Genomic DNA, 12,054 nt, shown 5'->3' on the forward strand with positions numbered 1-12,054 from the left:
CCACCATCACACCCAGCTAATTTTTGTATTTTTAGTAGAGACGGGGTTTCACCATGATGGCCAAGTTGGTCTCGAACTCCTAACCTCAGGTGATTCACTCGCCTCAGCCTTCCAAAGTGCTGGGATTACAGGTGTGAGCCACCGTGCCCGGCCCCTCTGGTGTTGATTAATAAGGACCAGGCAGTGCTCAGCCTGGGGCCAGGCAGATTGCATGGAATGGCCTGGCCTTGGGCGGTGCCGGCACCCACGGCCAACTGGGGTCAAGTCTTGCTCGGGATGGGGCTGGAGGCCAGAGTGTGGGCCTGAGCCTGGGAAAAGCTGCCACACCAGCTGAGCCTTTCCACTTCCTGAACCCAGGGCCTGGTGGGGAGCAGGGGTGGAAAGCTACCCGTGTCACCCATGGGGGGTCTGTCTCAGAGACTGATGGGGCTTTGGGGGGCCTCTGGAGAAGCGGGTTTAACACAGTGAGGCTGAGCACAGGGCCAGGCCCCCTCCTGGAGTAGCTATGCGTGTCTACATGGACTTTCCTCGTGATGGCCCTGGCCCCAGGGAGTCGGTGCGTGTGTGGAGTGAGACAGGAGGGTCAGGTCTCCTGCCTTCCGCACAATGGAAAGTGCTATCACGCTTCTTGGGGAGGAAGCAACCGTAGCAGGGGCTTTGGCTGCTTCCCCGGGGTTTCCCAGGCGTTTAGGTCTCCTGTCGGGGCCCACTCCCCACACAGCACTCCTGGAGGCAGCCCTGCCTGGTCCTGTATTGACAGGGCAGACCCAGCCACCCAGTGCCCACCCTTGGGAAAGTTACAGGTGCACATGGTGCTGAGGAGTCACAGGGGCAGGGCCAGCAGCACAGGGAGGGCCCTGTTCATGGGGGCCTTGCAGGATCAATAGCAGCTCTCCAGGTGGGTAAGGTGGAAAGAGGAAGTTAACGCCAGGAGGAACAGCCAAGGTGCTGAGATAGGAGAGGCAGGTAAACAGGTTCACACGGGTAGTGAGGGAAGTGCTAGGGATGTGACTCAGGTCACAACTCGAGTGCCGGGAGTGACAGCAGCATCATGGAGCAGATAAGTCCAGGACACGCATGACAGGCACGGACAGGGCTAGAGCCAGGCTGGACTCCCGCATGCTCGAAACCATCTTCCTCCACGGGGAGCCCAGGCAGAGGGAGAGGCAATAGCCTCTGAGGAAGGAGACCTGGGCTGGAGACAGTGGAGGTTACGCAGGGGCCTGAGGCATGACTGCAGGGCTCCATCCCAGGGTCACTGTCCTGGGATCTGCTACTCCCCTGACAAGCCTTGGGGGCCTCTCTGTGTGATGGAGCGCTGAGGGAACTGGGCCGGCATGAGGGTGCCAGCATTGTATGGCGCAGGGTAACTAACCGTTTGGTTCTCCGCCCCGAGGGAGAGCTGAGGAAGGTGTGGATCTCCCCTGTGCTGAGGAAAGTCGGGGGGTCGGGGCTGTCTTGTGTCACTCCTAATGCCGCACACAACTGGCTGTAGCTCAGCACCTTAGGGGAAGCCAGAGTTAGGGGGTGCAGAGGCCCCAAGGGTGAGGCCCCCCGACACCCCAGCACCCCATGAGACGCCCAGATGGCAGGTGAGAGGCACCTTTTCCTGGCTGATTTCTCCATAGCGCTTGTCCTCAAATCGCTGCTTCACGGCAGTCAGAGAGACTTGCCTGTAGTCCTTGGGGGCGTCATCGTGGAAGCTGGAAACAGTCACGTGGAGTGGACATGTGGACATGTGAGGCACCCCCACCCCATTTTTAGCCTTAGTTCACTGAAGTGAGCAATGAGAATGCAAAATGGTGCCGTCACTCTGGAGTCCGACCTGGCAGTTCCCCGAATGGTTAAATTTAGTCACCACAGAACCCAGCAATTCTCTCTAGGTAAAGACCCAGGAAAAAGGAAAAACTATGTCCACACAGAAACCTGTACTAGAATGTTCACGGCAGGACTGTTCACAATAGGCAAATGTCCACCAGCTGTGGGATGGATAAACACATGTGGTCCATGCAGGGGAATATTATTCAGCCATGAAAAGGAATAAAGCAGGGACACACGCCACAACATGGACAAACCCAGCAAACGTGACACTGAGGGAAATAACCTAGACACAAAAGGCCACCTGTCCTATGACTCCGTTTATATGCAATGTCCAGAATGGGAAAAATCTGTGGACAGAAAGTAGACCACTGAGTCATCTAGGGCTGAGGAAATGGCGGGGAACCAGAGGGTGACAACTGTGTGAATAAACTAAAAGCCCATTAAATCATACAATAAAAGGAAGTTTAGTTTGTAAATAATGTTTCTAACTTATCTGGTTTGGAAAAAAAAAATTAACTTTTTCAGGCAGAAGAGAATAAATGCAGCTCAGAAACAGCTTTTGGTGGCCAGTGTTGGGACGATCTGTGCTCCCCATAACCAAAGGTTGGGGGGTAAGATCCATGCCGACCCTTCTACTGTCACCCTCGTTCCTTGCCCAGAAGGCACAGGGTCCGGGCACTGCAGGAGAAAGCAGCATGAGCAGCAGCACATGCCAAAGCCCGGGAGATGCCACCAGGTCCCCTGTGGCTGAAGTACAGTATGGGGTAGAAACAGCAGATGAGCCAGAGAAGGGGCTGCTCAAGGGCAAAGAGACCCCCAGGGAGTTCTGATCTCATCCTGGAAGCTGGACAGCAAGGCCCTGGGTAGTGTACACAAGACATTCGTGGGGTGGCTGCCAGTGTTCCAGGAGGCTGGGCAGTCACCATGGATAGCTCCAGCCCCCAAGCGGTGAGCGCACGAGGAAAGTGCACTGGCAAGGATGCAGGGATGGAGAAGCAGGAGCGGCTGGTGGAGGCCTCAGCTGGGCGCACAGTGGTTCATGCACCACGACCCACCAGGGCCGGAATAGGCCATCGGCTGAGTCACACTGGCAGGGTGGGTGGCAGGTCAAGGTTGAGATGTGGTCTGAATCCTGGAAGTGATGAAGTCTCCCAGGAAAGGAGTCTGAGGGGTGGCAGAAAGCCAGAATTCCCTGGCCCCTTGGGGTGGGTGAGAAGGGAGACTAATACCCAGGCCGCATGGCCTAGGGTGGGAAGCTGAGGCACCCAAGGGAGGGAGGGTCAGCGTAAGGCTGGCTGGAGAAAAGCCACCGAGGCCTGGTGTGGTGGTGCCTGTGGTTTCAGCTACTTGAGAGGCTTACACAAGAGGATCCCTTAAGCCTGGGAGGTCAGGGTTGCAGTGAGCTAGGATGGCGCCACTCTACTCCAGCCTGGGCCCCCAACTCAAAAAAGGAAAAAAAAGCCTACACCGCTGGGTCTGCTGGATTTGGCTGAGGAAAGGGAAGTCATGGCAGAAGCAGGGAAGGGGGAGACCAGGGAGTGGTGGTGCCGAGAGGTGGGAGGAGCAAGTCTGTGAGCACAGCTGAGGAGGCGAGAGGGAGATGGCTGGTCGGATGCAAATTCAGCCCCATGCTTGTCCCCCTCGCCCCTCACTGGCATGACTCCACTCACAGCCCCTGGCCCCGCTGGTCTGCACCGGGCCCTGGCATGGCTGCCCCCTTTGCCTGGGACTCAGATGCCCAAGTGACCCCGGCTACACTCCCTGAAGGGAGTTGCACCCGCCCGTGCCACATGCCCCACTCCTGCCTGCTGTTTCTCCCATCATGACCTGACCTCTAAACTCTGTCCTGGCCTCTCCCCCAGCGCCCGGCACACGGTGGGGGCTTCATGCACTGCATAGAACAAACCAACGTGGGCTGAAGGGAAGCTGCCAGGGCAGGTGAAGGGACTCAGATGCAGGGAGGGCCGGCCCAGGCTCAGCAGACAGAAGGGCAGAGGGGCCGGGGCAGGTGGAGGGAAGCCCAGTGGGGCTGGGGCAGAGAGGGGGCCACAGCTGGGGACGATGGGGCAAGGGACCTGCCCGCAGGCTCCATCTTCTCAGTGAGACAGAGGATAGATCTATATCAACAGCTGCATTGGGGTGGAAGCTGTTCTCTCAAGGGAAGGGGAGTATTTTCCCCACTGGGGGCCATGTGGTCTCCGCTGCACTATAAGCTCAGCCACTGCCAGAGCAAAAGCAGCTGCAGACGATGTGGAAACCAGTGAGGGCGGCTGCCGCCAAGAAAACCCCATTCACAAAAGCAGCCAGATGCCATCTGAGGGCCTCACTGTGCCAGCGCCTGAGCTAGATGACAACTTGACACAGGTACAAGTTACCACAGGTCAGGGAGACGCCCTCATTTTTTTCTAGTACGTTCTGCTGCCTATGCAATGAGCTAGGGTTGGGAGCAGCTGCTCTCAATGTGAAAAAGGTGTGAGATAAGAAAGTCCTGGAATTTTTTTTTTTTTTAGATGGAGTTTCACTCGTTGCCCGGGCTGCAGTGCAATGGCACAATCTCGGCTCACTGCAACCTCTGCCTCCCAGATTCAAACGATTCTCCTGCCTTAGCCTCCTGAGTAGCTGGGATTACAGGCGCACGCCACCACGCCCAGCTAATTTTTGTTTTTTTAGTAGAGACAGGGTTTTGTCATGTTGAGCAGGCTGGTCTCGAACTCCTGACCTCAGGTGATCCACCCACTTTGGCCTCCCAAAGTGCTGGGATTACAGGTGTGAGCCACCACGCCTGGCCAGTTTTTGTTTTTGGAGACAGAGTCTTGCTCTGTTAGCCAGGCTGGAGTCCAGTGACGTGATCTCAACTCACTGCAATCTCTGCCTCCTGGGTTCAAGCAATTCTCCTGCTTCAGCCTCCCGAGTAGCTGGAATTACAGGCATGCACCACCATGCCTGGCTAATTTTTGTATTTTTAGTAAAGGTGGGGTTTTGCCATGTTGGCCAGGCTGGTCTTGAACTCCTGACCTCAAATGATCTGCCTGCCTCAGCCTCCCAAAGTGCTGGGGTTACAGGCGTGAGCCACCGCGCCCGGCCAAAACTCACCACTTCTTATGAAGGCTCAAGACGCAGGGAACGAGGTCCTCATAGGAGAATCCGGTGAGGTCCCACAGCTGAGTGGTCCAGGGCTGTGCTGGGGAAGAAAGCAGGCCAGGGATGGAGGGGATGGAGGGGATGGAGGGGCTGTGGTGACAGCCGCCTGCCACTTCCACTCTATAGCTCTGTGGGCTCTGCTGTGGAGTTTCTTGGAGCTCAGGCTTGCAATCCTTTTAAAACAGTTTTGGAAAAAACCCATACATAGGGCGTGCAGGCTCACAGTCAGAAATCTGGGACATACTGAACCTAGGAGCTGTGCTGTATCTCATCCCTGAGGAAGTAACCAGAACAAATGGATGCTGGACTCTTTTCCTCCCCACAGCCTCCTCCTATGTGAGCACCTTCCCTGACACAGGCATCCTTGGGAAGGGCCTCTCCTTACTCTGCCTGTGCGTCAGTCTGGCCAGAAGCAGGGCTGCGGCAGCCAGGCGGGCTGGGGCATAGGTGGACAGGCTGGTGTGCAGCAGGGAAAGCTCGCAGAGGAAGCTGCACAGGTGCTGGGTTCTCAGCTCCACGGGGACTAGCGCCAGCAGGACCTCCTTGTAATCCACCACGGTGGGGACCTAGACAGCCGGGAGCGGGTGTGGGCTCTTAGTGCTTGGGGGCTCCTTGGTGCAGTGCCACATGCAGGCCCAGCGCAGGGTCTGGCCCAGGTGATGTTCACGTTGATGCTGCACGTGCAGCGCACCAGCGCAAGTGGCGATGTGGTGCAACCGTGGCCTCCTGCTCCGTGGCTTTGGGCACAGCAGAGAGAGCTGCCCTCTGAGTCCATGAGGCCTCCCATAGCAGGAAAGCCAAATGCCCACCCCCACCCTCCAGCACAGCGACAACTAGGATTAATAAGGAAAATGGAACCACTGCTTACTCGAATCTTCCCTTCCAAGGCGGAGACGATCTCGCCCATCATTCTCACCAGGTCCTCATACTTGTACGTGTTGTCTGTGAGCCATACGGCCTCCCGGATAGTCAGGATCTCTTTACTGATGAACCTGCAACGCCGAGAAGGGGTCTCAGCGCAGAGCCCACTTCCTGGGGCAGGGGTGAGGCGCAGGGACCCAAGGCTTTAGGAGGCTTCAAGGTAGGGAGGGAGCCATGGCTTTGGGCTTTGGTGACAAACAGAGGCTTCATAATGGAGCCAGCTGCCTGTGGCTGACAAGGGGCATTTAAAAAAGGGTAGGCCCAGGCAGGAGGACAGCTTAGCCAGGAGTTCGAGACCACCTTGGGCAACAAAGCAAGACCCTATCTCTTCAAAAAGTTAAAAAATAAAAAATTAGCAGAGCATGGTGGCATGTGCCTATAGTCTCAGTTATTTGGGAGGCTGAGGTGGGAGGATTGCTTAAGCCCAGGAAGTTGAGGCTGCAGTGAGCTATGATTATAGCACTGCATTCCAACCGGCGTGACAGAGCAAGACCCTGTCTCAAAAATTAATCATCATAATAACAATGGGGGGAGGTCAGAAAGTGCTGGAAAGAAGGATGAGAGCCACAAGGCAGACAGAAAGCAGCAGGGCTGTTAGGCAGACTCACAAATGTCTGCAAAAGGCCCAAGTGCCACCAGCATTCAGTTTGCTAAAAGACACCAAAGACAGAGATTTGCCCATCACATGACAGCTCTATCAGTGGGGTGGAAATGTTTTAGACCCAGAAGGTGGGTGAGCCACCAGATCTAGGAATTGGAGGCAAAGGGCCCAAGGGTTGTTGGAAAGTCTGTGCCCAGTACTGTGTGGCCACAGGAATCCTGACTGTCCCCAGGCAGGGGTCACCCTGTTCTCTGCTGTCCACCAGCGCCAACTATCAGGGAACACGCTGCTCCAGTGGCCCCCGCAAGGCACCTTCCCGTTGGACTGAGGCCAAGTCTCTCGGCTGCTCTGTCCTGGGGACTCTGCAGGTTGCATGTGTCATTCACTTGACAAAGAGGACAAGAGGCACAGGCACTATGCCTGCCAGCGCAGGGACTGCAGACGCCAAAAAGATGAGACGTCAGTAGCCAACAGGGAGCCCAGCGTGGGGTGTGAGGTGGCTGGTGGTTGGGGCAGGGCACTTCTGAGAGCAGAGGTGGCGGGCAGCTCAGCCTTTAAAACCTTTTTTTTTTTTGAGACAGAGTTTCCCTCTGTCACCCAGGCTGGATTAGTGCAGTGGCGTGATCTCGGCTCACTGCAACCTACGCCTCCTGGGTTCAGGCGATTTTCATGTCTCAGCCTCCCAAGTAGATGGGACTACAGGCGCCCACCACCACGTCCAGCTTGCTTATTTATTTATTTATTTATTTATTTAGAGACAGAGTCTTGCCCCACTGCCCAGGCTGGAGTGCAATGGTGCGATCTTGGCTCACTGAAACCTCTGCCTCCCGGGTTCAAGCGATTCTCCTGCCTCAGCCTCCTAAGTAGCTGGGATTACAGGCGCCCACCACTACGCCCAGCTAATTTTTTGTATATTTAGTAGACACAGGGTTTCACCATGTTGGCCAGGCTGGTCTTGAACTCCTGACCTCATGATCTGCCCACACTGGCCTCCCAAAGTGCTGGGATTACAGGTGTGAGCCACCGTGCCTGGTCCCCCAGCTTAAAAAAAAAAAAAAGATAAGGCAGAATTGATTTGAGGGAGCTGTGGTGATAGTTATATAGACCACTGCAATCAGGTCTTGTGGTTGAGGAAGAAATTGGACTCAGCTCCCTGAAATGTTTTTAGTGGTTATTCTCTCACTGCCAGCCGGTTTGTGGCCCAGGAGCTTGGTCGTAGGTTGCGGTGATGGATATGTGGTCAGATCCAGGGAGGCGGCCACCCAACCTCCTCAGTTGTCTCTGGTAGGAAGACCTGGGACGCTGGATTCAGGCCCAAGAGCACATCTGAAGACAGCTCTGGATGCTTGTGGCAGGGGTTGCTCCCTCCTTCCGTGGGAATGACACTGCATCGAGCTGGCACATGTAGGCCCAAAGAGACTACACCTCCCACTTCCCGTCTGGTGAGACGTGGCCACAAGACTAAGCTCAGTGCAAAGGTAAATGTGGCAGATGCAGGTGTCACAGGGATAAGGGCAGCACCCTAGCTGGTGGCAGAGATTAACATGGGAGATGGGGCTCCTCTGCTTCCTCATCAAACAAAAAACATCCCAATGACCTGAGCCCAGACCCTCTGCCTCTGGGTTACCTGTGCAAGAGAGAAACAAGTCTCTGTAGCTTACACATATGCTGTGTGCAGCCAAGCCTATCCTCAGCCACCAGGCTCTACAGAGGAGTTGGTCTGGAAAGTACTTCCTTGGGAAATGTAGACCATGCTGGGGACAGCTGGTTTAGGAAATGCAAAACGTATTGTGAGAATCATTTCCACGTTATTCCCAAAGGCGGAACTAGGGGATCCAGCATTAGTTAAAGGAAAGCAGTAGTCTGATGTGAAAGGGACAGGCTGCCAGGTAAGGACGCACCCTGCTGCTGAGAGACACCCACGTGGTTGGAGTGGGCTCTGCAGGGCACCAGTGGGGGACGAAAAACCCTCTAACTCCAAGAGTGTAGGAAACTCTGGCAACAGACTTTAGAACCTGACTTCAGAGAAGGGCAGCCGACTGCCACCCTCCCCGATCAGTCATCCTGCCGCCCTCAGGAGCCAGGGGACAGGGCTGTTCAGCCTGCGCCTGCCAGAGTGAGGCCACACTTTGGGTCCTGAGATCACACACCAGGACAAATTGCCTGGATGCAGGCACCCCACACGCTCAAGGCTGTTCCATCACCCCTGCCTGTGGAGGGCCCTCAGTATGGCACTCCACATCTGACCAGGTGTGACACTCACGGCTCATGAGTCAAGAACCAGTAAGGGCCATGTGTAGTGGCTCATGCCTGTAATCCCAGCACTTTGGGAGGCCGAGGTGGGTAAATCATTTGAAATCAAGAGTTTGAGACCAGCCCGACCAACATGGTGAAACCCCATCTCTACTAAAAATACAAAAAAATTAGGCAGGCATGGTGGCACACACCTGCAGTCCCAGCTACTCTGGAGGCTAAGGCAGAAGAATCGCTTGAACCTGGGAGGCGGAGGTTGCAGTGAGCCGAGATCGCACCAGTGCACTCCAGCCTGGGTGACAGAGTGAGACTTGGTCTCCAAAAAAAAGAAAAAAACCAGTGAGGAGCATGTGAAGGGCAGGTGACCCTGAACCCAGGAAGGGCCAGCACGTCCCTGCCAGCTGGGCTGAGGGGGCTTCTCACCGGGTGCAGATGACCATGCAGGCGATGCCCAGCAGCTGGAGCCTGTACCGCGGCACCAGCCTCCTCCGCAGGTACCGGTCCACACACTCCACGGTCAGGTGCAGACACAGGCTTGTGAAGTCCTTCATGGTGGCAACTTCCACCAGCCAGTCGATCAGAATGTACCTGCGGAAAGAGCAGCGCATGGGAACTAGGGCAGGCATTCTCCATGCGTCCCTGTCTGCAATTTCAACTCCACCTGTTGGGCCTGACCAAATAACCTGGCTAGCTCTGGAATCATGGGTTTACCCTGGAACCCAGGCTGGAGAGGCCATGTCACAGGAAGCCCGGGAGGCTCCATGGGTCCCAGCCCCGAAGCAGGCCCCACATCCTTCGACTGTGTTCCTGGGAGGTGGATGGACTTGCAGATCTCTGCACCCGCCCTCCCTCCCCCAAGACCACATGTTCCTGATGCTCCCAAACCCAAGCACTTCGAGACTTCGACCTCACACAAAGTGAAAAGTCAGCCCACAGCCGTTGATCCACCCACAGTGGATGAACCCTGACCCTCAGGGCATGCAGGTAGCGGCAGAAGGTAGACAGTCGCAAGAGAATGCCACAGTATGCCCCAATACGGTAAATGCCTTTCTGAATAGAGTGGAGACACCTGTCTTCTTTTGAAACAGTCTCGCTCTATCACCCAGACTGGAGTACAGTGGCGTAATCTCAGTTCACTACAAACTCTGCCTCCCGGGTTCCAGTGATTCTCTTGCCTCAGCCTCCCCAGTAGCTGGGATGACAGGCGCACACTAACACGCCCGGCTAATTTTTCTATTTTTTTTTTTTGAGACGGAGTCTCGCTCTATAGTCCAGGCTGGAGTGCAGTGGCACAATCTTGGTTCACTGCAACCTGCACCTCCCGGGTTCAAGTGATTCTCCTGCCTCAGCCTCCCGAGTAGCTGGGACTACAGGCACGTGCCACCACGCCCAGGTAATTTTTTGTATTTTTAGTAGAGGCAGGGTTTCATCGTATTTGCCAGGATGGTCTCAATCTCCTGACCTCATGATCCACCTGCCTCGGCCTCCCAAAGTGCTGGGATTACAGACGTGAGCCACTGCACCCGGCCTAATTTTTGTATTTTTGGTAGAGAGAGGGTTTCATCATGATGGCCAGGCTGGTCTAGAACTCCTGACCTCAGGTGATCTGCTTGCCTCAGCTTCCCAAAGTGCAGGGATGACAGGCGTGAGCCACCGCACCCGGCTGTAGATGCTTGTCTTAAAGTAGAGGGGTCAGAGTGAACAGAAAGCAAGAGAGGAGTGGGAGGATGGGTGATTCTGCTGGACAGGCAGCACAGGTACCAGGTGTCAGCCCAGACACAGGCATCTTCACAGGTGGAGGGGAGGAGAGGAAGACGGGCCGAGGCGTGAAAAGAATGGCAGAGGAGGAGCAGATGAGCCTCTATTTCCTCCCAGAACAGAGAACATGCAAGAGCCAGGTGTTTACGGTTTAAACTGGCCTCTACTGTGAACAGACTACAAAGCTTACTCAAAGCAGATAGATTTAACACGCTTAATGATCTGACTTCTAAAAACAACCACTGGGCCAGGCATGGGGGCCTATAATCCCAGCACTTTGGGAGGCCAAGGAGGGCAGATTATCTGAGGTCAGGAGTTCAAGACCAGCCTGGCCAATATGGTGAAATCCTGTCTCTACCAAAAAAATACAAAAATTAGCTAGGTGTGGTGGTGCATGCCTATAGTCCCAGCCACTTGGAAGGCTGAGGTGTGAGAATTGCTTGAACCCAGGAGGCGGAGGCTGCAGTGAGCTGAGATCACACCAGTAGGCTCCAGTTTGGGCAATAGGGTGAGACTCCATCTCAAAAAAAAAAAAAAAAAAAATTAATTAATTAAAAAAATAAAAATAAAAACAGGGCGGGGCACAGTGGCTCATGCCTGTATTCCCAGAACTTTGGGAGGCTGAGGCGGGTGGATCATGAGGTCAGGAGTTCAAGACCAGCCTGACCAACATGGTGAAACCCCATCTCTACTAAAAATAAAAAAATCAGCCAGGCGCAGTGGCAGGCACTTGTAATCCCAGCTACTCGGGAGGCTGAGGCAAGAGAATTGCTTGAACCCAGCGGGGCAGAGGTTGCAGTGAGCCGAGATCACACCATTGGACTTCAGCCTGGGCGACAGACTGAGACTCCATCTCAAAAATAAAACAAAATAAATTAAAAAGTAAAAATAAAACAGACCACTGAATTGCATACGTTAAAACAGCGAATGTACCTTCGTTTTACATCAAATGCTGCATCTCCCTGGTAAATTAAAAAAAAAAAAAAATGCCCACACACATAAAATGAATTTCAAAAAACCAAAAAAAGAGAGCAGACCAAGAAGGTTAGAAGGTGTTATCAGCATATTTCTTCCAACAGAAAGAGGGAAGGGGACTGCATCACCACACAGGCAGCACAGGACTCAATAGCACTACAGCTTGGTGCCATTTTATAAAAAGATTTTCATTCTTTTTTTGTGAGGAGAGGGTCTTGCTCTGTGTCTCAGGCTGGAGTGCAGTGGCACAATCATAGCTCACTGCAGTGAACTCCTGGCCTCAAGTGATCCTGCCACTTTGGCCTTCCAAAATGCTAGGATTATAGGTATGACGCACAGCGCCCGGCCAGTGTCATTTAACGTAGGGGAAAGAGGTGCTCCATCCCTAGGCCTGTGTGTCAGTGTGCATGTGTGATGTGTATGTGTGTGTCAGAAAGGGACATCAGGCCTCTCTAGGGAAGGGATGATAATTCTTTTTTCTTCATAGAGATGGGGTTGGTCTTAGACTCCTGGGTTTAAGCGATCCTCCCTCCTCAGTGTCCCAAAGTGCTAGGATTGGCTGGGCGCAGTGGCTCGCGCCTATA

At 54.5% G+C, this 12,054-nt stretch overlaps 1 protein-coding gene across 1 annotated transcript in view; it reads right to left on the reverse strand.

Moving 5' to 3' along the window:
- The window catches only part of CCNF (cyclin F), a 34,770-nt gene that overhangs the window by 3,798 nt on the left and 18,918 nt on the right, over window positions 1-12,054 (reverse strand). The window contains exons 10-15 of the mRNA XM_033236096.1: window positions 9,161-9,325; window positions 5,831-5,954; window positions 5,348-5,528; window positions 4,915-5,002; window positions 1,604-1,703; window positions 1,376-1,503 (exon numbers count right to left, since the gene is read on the reverse strand). Coding sequence (XP_033091987.1) covers window positions 1,376-1,503; window positions 1,604-1,703; window positions 4,915-5,002; window positions 5,348-5,528; window positions 5,831-5,954; window positions 9,161-9,325 — 786 coding nt within the window. The remainder of the gene's footprint in view (window positions 1-1,375; window positions 1,504-1,603; window positions 1,704-4,914; window positions 5,003-5,347; window positions 5,529-5,830; window positions 5,955-9,160; window positions 9,326-12,054) is intronic.

Source organism: Trachypithecus francoisi, unplaced genomic scaffold, assembly GCF_009764315.1.
Source record: "Trachypithecus francoisi isolate TF-2019V2 unplaced genomic scaffold, Tfra_2.0 Lachesis_group15, whole genome shotgun sequence".
In the NCBI taxonomy this organism is placed as follows: domain Eukaryota; kingdom Metazoa; phylum Chordata; class Mammalia; order Primates; family Cercopithecidae; genus Trachypithecus; species Trachypithecus francoisi.